This window comes from Pagrus major, chromosome 1 (genome assembly GCF_040436345.1).
Source record: "Pagrus major chromosome 1, Pma_NU_1.0".
Classification (NCBI taxonomy): Eukaryota; Metazoa; Chordata; class Actinopteri; order Spariformes; family Sparidae; genus Pagrus; species Pagrus major.
The window spans coordinates 4305963-4315153 of NC_133215.1; the positions used below are offsets into that span (position 1 = coordinate 4305963).

General features: G+C 39.5%; 1 protein-coding gene across 1 annotated transcript; it reads left to right on the plus strand.

Annotated features, from left to right (window-relative positions):
* Positions 1-672: 672 nt before the first annotated feature.
* Positions 673-7965, plus strand: mrpl45 (mitochondrial ribosomal protein L45). The gene is made up of 8 exons (XM_073464824.1): positions 673-764; positions 2384-2579; positions 3069-3186; positions 3662-3760; positions 4908-4956; positions 5062-5211; positions 5906-6079; positions 7487-7965. The coding sequence occupies exons 1-8, from the start codon at positions 702-704 to the stop codon at positions 7583-7585; spliced, it is 948 nt and encodes a 315-aa protein (XP_073320925.1). The 5' UTR covers positions 673-701; the 3' UTR covers positions 7586-7965.
* Positions 7966-9191: the final 1226 nt, after the last annotated feature.

Below are 9191 nucleotides of genomic sequence, written 5' to 3' on the forward strand. Positions count from 1 at the left end.
TGAAGGAATATGTATCTTTTCTATCAGTGAATAAACAAGCTGTTCTCAGAGGGAAATAAGGTCCCAGAACACTGTTTGAAGCTAGACAGGTGGCAGGGTCCGCCACATATAAACAAAGTAGAACAGGATGAAATGCTGTTGTTCTTTAAGGTCAGTTTGTTTCTTCAGTCATGAACACAAAGATAGTTTGTTTATGTAGTTTGTTTGGGCAGAAAAAAAATCACTGAAGATCTTTCTCTTCTCATTATAATAAAGAAATATCTTCCCCAAAACTACAGAGTGCACCTTTAAAACAACATTACGCAGTGTTATTGACACAAAAGTCATACTTATGAAAGTTCAGTTATTGTGTGACAATACAAATACAAATTATACAAAAATGTACCTAAGTACCAAAAGTAATTTATCTGGCAAAGTATTATTGGTACAAGTAAGACAGTTTCTGTTCAGAGACCTGCTACCAGCTCATTTTCTGGGCTGTTTTGACTCAAAATGGAGAATTTCACATATTTGATAATCTTCCTGTCTGTAAAACAAAGTGGAGCTGCAGATTGTGTTGAGAGAACAACAGCTTCCTTTGAGTTTATTAGACATTAATTAGGATTAATCAGCCGGATTTAATCTGTGGCGCTCACTCCGGAGCAGCAGGTGGCGGTAAAGCGCCGCTACGCACCAAACCCACGAAGAAGAGACAGAACAAGATGGCGATGCCCATGAGGAGGACGCTGGTGGCTCTTCACAGGGCAACATGTCGCAGTTTGAAGGTACGAGGACATTTAATGAGACTTTATTAAAACGCAGACTGTCAGTGTGTTGAAGCAACAGCTCGTTTGTTTGGTTTGTTGTGAACGCGTCACGCTGCGCACAGTCCTGACGGAGCTAGCTTAGCTAACGCTAGCTAGCTGTCATTAACCTCCACACACAGATACATGACATGAAGCCTGATTTCTCCAAGAAACAAGTAGATGAAGTGTCAGAAACAACTAAAATAAAATAAAAAATATGGGACAGGATGCCAACATTATGAGATTGAATGTCAGAACTGCTATCACATCATGTAAGCAGTCATTTTTTAATTCATCATCTCATCCATGAGAGTTAGTGTTGTTGTACTGACAGTGTTTCTAATATTTTGTCCACAACATTAAAGTACACATGACTAGCACATTAAAAACACCTTTTTAATATAAGAAGCTTGTCAATATACAAGAGTTTGAAACTTTCACTAGTATTATATTACTGCGAGTAAGATATTACTTAGTACACTACTTCATAGTTACTTTCAACAAAAGTAAATAACCTGTTATAAAACAGTTAAATAGCTGAGATCTGTTTAAATAAAGGACTGTTCTTGGACTCAGGTGATGAGCAGGCAGACAAAGGATCACAGTCTGATATATTATGAGATAGGAGTAAATATTTTTAACTGTAGGCTCAGTCACATGAAACACAATAGACCTGTACCTTCTATAATGTAGCCCTTAATGACACGACAAGACAAACATCTCTTCTTCTCTGCCTTTTTATTTTAGTCCACAGAACAAGGAACGCACGGTGTGATTCAACAATGTAAATTAAAGTGCGCTCGGAGGATCAGGCTTCATCATCAGGCTCATTTCAGTCACACAGAGACTCAACAAACAACTTAGAGGCTCGGCTGTATTAAACACAGAGCCTATATTAATATGGTCGTGTTGGTGTGGATGGTTTCTTAAAAAATCAACAATAAACGCTTCACCTTGGTCGGTAACGTGGATTGTTACACATTACATGTAATAACTGTAGTAATATTACTGAAATATTATAAGTACAATAAAACAGTTTGGACAGAAATGCACACGTTAGCATCCATTACTGGGAATAGCCGCCCCACCAGCCGTCTACTAGATAAAGTGCATCGAGTGCATTAAATGCAAAGTGAAGCAAAAACATTTGCCACCTGCCCAATAATTAAATCCTGCTGAGTATCCTGCAGGGTGAGTTCAGAGTGTTAGGGAGGCGGACGGCTTCAGGATAAATGCTTTTCAGAAATCTAGTTGTTCTTGTCAGAATCCTTTTTAGAGGCGAAAGGTAACACCCAGTGATTTTTGATGCACAACACCTTATTCAGACGTCTCTCATCCTCTGTTATGACACAAGTGTTGTCTATTCCTGGTTTTAAAGGCGCCATTACAGTAAAGTTCAATATTATAAATGTGTATATTGCATCGTTTAAGTGGTATAAATAAAGTATTGAAGTATCGATACATCTGACTTCACTACCATTAACAATGGTGGAAGAAGAACCCAGTAAAAGTAAATGAAACACAACCAGAGTGTAAAAATAAACTCATTTTGAAAACTCCTCAGATGGTAAAACATTTGCGTGTCATCCTTTTCTCAGAATGCTGAAGCGTCTCTGGATGTGCGGCATCCCGTCCCACTTTTCCTGCCGGTCCGGACCAAGAAGCGGTACTTTATCCCTCCAGCAGTAGGTCAGAAGGGGAAGAGGGACGTGAACGTGGAGGCCAAGGCCAAAGCAGCGGGCATCGTCTTCAGACAGGAGTACTTTGAGAGGCCCATCAACATCGCCTGCACTGGTAATTATGTTTTGTGTTTTTCATCCTGACAGGCACACGTGAGGTTATTGCTGCTGGTGTGGGACTAAGTGTCAGAGATAGAATGGGAAATGATCTTTGATTTGGTTTATTAACAACAATAAAATATATTTATAAAACACAACATATCAGCCTTTGGAGGTATAGAATGATGAAGATGATGACTGGTAAGTTTTCTATATCTACCAGACTTTTAACAGGCCTTTTTGTTCTCATTGTTTTGGTAATTGGTGCAGAAACTCAGGTATCCAGCCGTCCTCTGGGTAAAGAAGGTTGTGTGTTTGCAGTAAGATAAACTGGACATCAGCACATTTGTCCTTTAGATGTCAACTCCAGAACTTCTGTTGTTTTTTTTAGAATAAATGTTAATTTGCAACCCAAAAGTGTGGAGCTCCCCTTTAGATGTTTTCATGTCTCTCCTGGTTGGAGGGTTCATCCTGATTGATCAGTTCTGTCTTCTGTCTTTACCAGCGGGAATCTTCGACCCCTACATCCCCCCAGAGGGCGACGCTCGTCTCTCCACTCTGTCTAAAGAAGGCCTGAAACAACGAACGGAACAGTTGCGACAGAGCGCTGCCTCACAGCTGGCGTAAGATTGTTTCTCCATGTTGTTCGTGTACTGACGTTTCTTCTTGTCAAACATATCTGGATCTTACAGGAGAGAATTAAGTTTGGTCTGGTCCAAAACATCTTAACCCTCATGAGTCTTGGCCTGTTTTTGCTGTTTTTCAAATACTTTTGAATTTTCCTTTATAAACCACATAATGACGCGTTTACAATGCCCATGTTTGATGTCTTTTGCTTCAGTACAACATCACTCATATGACCTGAATATAATTTTTTCACTTTGACACACTGTAACAACATATTTGACCCCAAAACACACAAAAATCATAAAATCAGATTTGGAAAATTATCAAAAAAAGACAAACTATGCTTTTTTAGGTAAACTTTATTTTATCACACCTCATTTTTTACTTGCTCGATCAGCAAACTGACACGGAGTTTCAAACCAGCCACTTATATATATATATGTATGTATGTTTTTATGTCGTTTTCAACAGGATCCGTAAAATCAAAGAGTACGACTCTCAGTTCACGACGAAGGATTTCGCAGAGCAAGCTCAGGAGATCTTCATCGAAGCTCACAACTATCTGACACAGTAAGAACTCATGACTCTCACCTCACTCAGCCAGCTGACACGGCTCCTCTCAGCCTCGTCATCAGGGAGGGATGCTGAATGTACAGTGAGACATCTGTTATACAAGTGAGAGACTCGTGCTGCCTTCAGCTCTGCTGCAAAGTACAGCAGAGAAGCACTCCAATAAAGAGAGTTGACAAATGAGGCTGAAAAACGAGCTTTGTTTTACTTACTTTGACGATTAAGTTGCTAATTCTTAGAAAGTATCTTGCAATACGAGCCAGAGGTGACGTACATTTAGTGTTATGATACTCATGTTGTCTGTGAACAGTCGCATACTTATTATTCATTGAAGAAATTTTGAGCATAAAGGTTGCAAAGGAAGTTTATTTGTGAATATATCAGGATTGGTACTTTTAATCGTTACGTTTTCGAGGTTATTAATATGCTTGAATTTGAATATACTCCTCAACAATGTTTGATTTTCAACATAATCTGGTGTTTCATCAACACGATCACTCATATAATCCAAAAATCTTTTAATATTTGAAATGAAACGATCCCATCGTCGTATTTATTTGTCGTCTCCTGGTGTCAAAATTAGCAAGAATTAAAATAACCATGCTCAAAACTTAAAATAAACACAGCGACAATACATCAGTTGCTGTGGGTGTTAAAGGAATCCTGTAAACTAACTTTGTCATATTGTATTTATAGTAACAATCTAGATGTGGTGAATCGTGATAAAGGCTTCAAGAGTTTGGAAATTTGAGTTTTCTTAACTTGAAAGTGCCTGAAGAGCTTAAATTTTACTCTTTAATAACTCTACAAACCCTGATATATTTTGCTACAATAACTATAACATGACGTCGTAGTAGTAGCAGTAGTAGCAGTAGTAGTAGTGTGGTTTATCTGGAGCTTTCAGCTGCATTTCACATCTTCAGTGGGTGAAGTTTGCTCTTCAAGTCTCATTAACTAAACTGTGTAAAATGAAAGGATGAAAGTAAACTCCAACAGATGATGAAGACTGTGAGATGTGGTTGGAAATATTTTCTATCAACTATTAAATTAAAGGATGTATGGTTCAAAATTGTCTTGAAATGACAAACACTCCCTAAAAAAGCAAAAAGAGGAAGATTAATTAATCATCTGCTGTTTGTTTTTGCAGGTTCAACAGGGAGAAGCTTCACTCGTTGGTGACAGAACGGTGTTATCCTGTAAGTTCTTCTAAACGTTGCTGAAGTTGTTCGCTCGTTCAGTTTCATCGAAACCCTCAATTGACTGTTTTTTCTCCTCCCATCACTCGTCTGTCCCATGTTCAGGAGATGACGAGGGGGAACCGCTGCAAGACGATCCGCTGGAGGTTTATAGAGTCGCTGGAGCCGCCTAAGGTGGTGCACGCCCGCTGCCCAGACATGATCTCCAAAGGCAACCTGTACGGCCAGGTGACGGTCCGCATGCACTCCAAACAGGTACGACTCGTGTTCGTTCATGGACTGTAGAGTCCAGTCATTATCTGAGTCTGAACTACTGGTGTGCAGTTTTTTCTCAAAGTATTCCTGTTTTTTTTTTAAGGTATCATTAATAAAGCTGCTGTGTCAGTATGTCTTAACCATGTGTGCCTTTAAACAAAGTTACATCTCAGTAGCCAGTCATGGGATCTCTTTGGGCCACTTTGAAGGTCATTTAGGTGTCATGGGGACACATTTCAAGCTTTTCAGGTGCAGGTGTGTTAATAGAAAACTTATCCTGTGTGCTCAAAGACGAGCAGCTGGTACCAGCGGACACTCCAACAGCACCAGAATCTTTTTCAGAGACTCTTTGTCGCTTTGTTTTGGAAGAGAGTTTGCTCAGGGCAGATTTGAGAGACTGAATTTATATCTTTTGTTGTTTTTGAATCACTGAAGGGTGGTATATTTTTGCTGAACTCTCTTGGAGAAATGATGACACCCCTACTTGTTGTTCAAACACCATTTGTTGAGACCAGGCTGAGTTTGTACAGGTGCTGGATTAACAAACACCCAAACCTGCACAATCTTTTATGTTATTTACATTACGCAAAGTTAATTGCAGGGGTGATACAAAGCACATTCAGGAGTAGTTTGGGGGGTTTTTCCACCATGATTTGAAGCCATAAACCATCTTTTACGTCTGCTCATCCTGCAGACTGTGGCCGTCTACGACCGCTTCGGGAGGCTGATGCTCGGCAGCGAGGAGCAGCCAAAGGACGTCCTGGAGTACCTGGTCATAGAACGACACCTCGTCAACCCCTACGGTCGGTGGAGGTTACACGGAAAAATAGTGCCGTCCTGGGCTCCCGCCAAAGATCCAATTATTAAGGTGACCCTCGACTCTGCACCGGCTCACCACATCTTTTATATATCTTTTAGTAAGAGAAAAGGCAGAGGTCCAACGCACACTTCCTGTCAAAAGGAAATTAAGAAATCTTTATTGACTGTCAAGTTCATACTTCACTTTAATGACCACATGAATAAAGTCTGCGAGGTGTGTTTTAGTGTTTCAATCTTTTCAGAATCATTCTCTTATTTATCTCCTGCTTGCTGTTTCCTTCACACATCCTCTTAGAACGACCTTTACTTCTTCCTGTAAAGTAGAAGCTGTTTGGTTACAGTCCAAACGCTGCTCCAGCCCTGGTTTTATTTTACTGTCTGCACTCCTCACCGAGGTTTTAAAACTCCATAACGTGGCAGGAGGACTTACACTCAGTTTCCTGTTTATTAGGTACATCCAGTAAAAGCAAATGCAGTCCACAACAAAAGCTCTGTAATAAAGATGACCTTTTTGTGATGGTCAGTTTTTGTTCAAAATATCTTTTGTCCACCACAGAAACACCTCTCTGTGAAGCACAATACTGCTCCACTGCTCTGCAAATTACAGCCTCTCTAACTGTTTAAACACCCCGAAGCTCTTACATGAATATTGCAGATATCTTGAAATCAGTTTCACCGAATCTCTCTGGTTTGACTGATTCTATGTGGTTATTTTGGGCTCAGTCACAATCTGTCAAGGCAACTGACAAATTAAAGTGACACACAGCTGTAGCTGATGAAATTCAACAGAAATGAAAACCAGATCTGACACAATAAAACCTGCTTTCATGAACCTTAGTCGACTTCGCTCCAAGTATTTTGTTTTAAAAACAGCTGAGGTAAATTGTAAAGACCTGCTCAGTCTAAGAAAATCTGGAAAATAATTCGTAGTGACATAAAACATTGAGGAAATGTAGGAGCATAATGTTGTTGAAAAAAGTTTTCCAGAGTCTTTCCGACCTTATCTTAAACTGGTTTTCCACCTTATTCCCCTTAGCACAAAAGTATGACATAGCTGACACTTGAGATGTCCACAGATCGTTATCATTTTCTAAAACTCATTTACAAGAGGCGTCTGTCTAATTTGCACAACTTAGTCTGATTTAATGGATGTTGGGTTGCTGGTTGTGAGCCTCCATCCTCAACAAAGCGTGGCCTGCTCTGGTTGTTTGATGAAGTGCACTCCCCTTCAAGCCCCATCATTCAAGAATGATACATTTTTTCCAAACAGGGCTCTTCAGGTTATTTGGAGAACAATTCATATTGCAATATTTATTACAGAAATCCAAAATATGTCTGTTTTTTTCCAATATCGTGCAGCCTTAATGAAAATGTGATTTGTGTTAATTTGAATATATTCTACTAAAATGTGACACATCTTCCAAGCGATGCTCATCCGCTCTTCTTACTCTCTCAGACGGTCATGATTCCTGGTCCGGAGCTGGAGCCGGGACAAGAGTTTGAGGCCCTCAACTACAGCGTTCCCAAACCAGAACCAGTTCAGTGGAACAAATAGGCCACCGGGTGGCGCTGCTGTGCTCATCAACCCACAGTAGGACATTTTATCTGCAGTCTTGGGCCAAATGCTGTTAAAAATTTTGGCTGTGGCTGGTTAGTTTGTCCACTTTGGCAGGAAACCAGCCTTCATTTGGAGGCTCTTATCTCTAAATGTTGTTGGCTGCTGAAGCGTTGGAAGCAGCAGGTGAGTTTTAGGACGAACAAACTACCGCGTCCTGCAGCCAATAAAGCTGCAAATGATCACACAACAACCTCGGATAATAACGGCTCGTTTCATGACTTCAAACTTCACCTTGACTCAGATTTGTTTTTTTTTTGTCATGACTAACTTAATGTGTACATGTAAGAAAAATAAAATGCACAGATCTCCACAAATTGTACAGTTGGTTTATTTCTCTGATGAATATGCTGCATGTTGACTTCAGGAAATACAAAAATAAAGTTTCCCATCTGCTTCTCTTCACACCACTAGTTTTCAGAGGATATTTTCTTTATCAGAATAATCTTTCACAGAAGACGCTGCTTACAAAATTAAGTCGAGGGATGTGTTACAACAATATTAGATTTTTTTTTTTTTACGTGACAACAAATTACAGCACGCTCATTCAAAAACACACTAACATGCAACAACGCTCACAAAACTGGATCACTCGATTGACAAAAATACTTGGCGCAGTGTTTAACAATGAGACCACTGAATGAGCAGAAATGCTGAGATATTGACACCTGATTTCACAGACAGATTGCTGGCATAGACATGTGACTTAATTACATTCATACAGAAAAAACTGTTAATACTGTTAAGTTTCATTCACCATAAAACTTTGTCCGACATAATACTTGCAATTGTCTGTACCTGAAACTTAATTATTCTGAACTCTTTAAAGCAGCACTCTCTGTCAGACATGAAATGTAGGGCCACTCTTGATGAAGATTTCTAATAGGCATAAGACATCTTTGATTTATCCATAAGTTGATTTAATTAAAAATATCAGTTCCTTTATTCCTCGAGTGTTACCGGTTGTCTGCATATCAATGGACTCACGCCGAAGAATCTCTTTTAATCACGTTACCTTCGAAGAATATTTATGGTTATTAAAGCGTTCCAGCAATGACTATAATGACTAATTTCATTATCTGCTTAAAGGACCCTGATTAAAAAACTTTAGTAGTTGACCAAAACTTGAACAAAGAGACTGTTCAGACCTGATATTAACATCCCTCCTGACTGATCCGATCACAAGTGGACAGCTTTAAGCACAGGTGTGAAATGAAGACACGTTGAGGAGATCTGATCATATTTGGCCACTTCTCTGATCCAACCATTGAACTAGTTACCGCATTAATCCCAGACTCCTTTAACAAATCACGCAATTTTGAGAGTTGTTGCCTGAGGAGAAACTTAAAAAAATACTTTGCGCAATGGCTGCAACAAATTTTAAACTATTCATGGCCTCTTGTAAATTCGGCATTAAATGCAAAACATGAAATTGTTTGTTTCCTTGTAAAAAGTATCAGTTTGTACCAGCCTGTCCGCTTCTGTGTCTAAAGTGCGTCTTACCTGCCAACATTTAGCAGCTGTTGTCCACCATTTACACTCAATT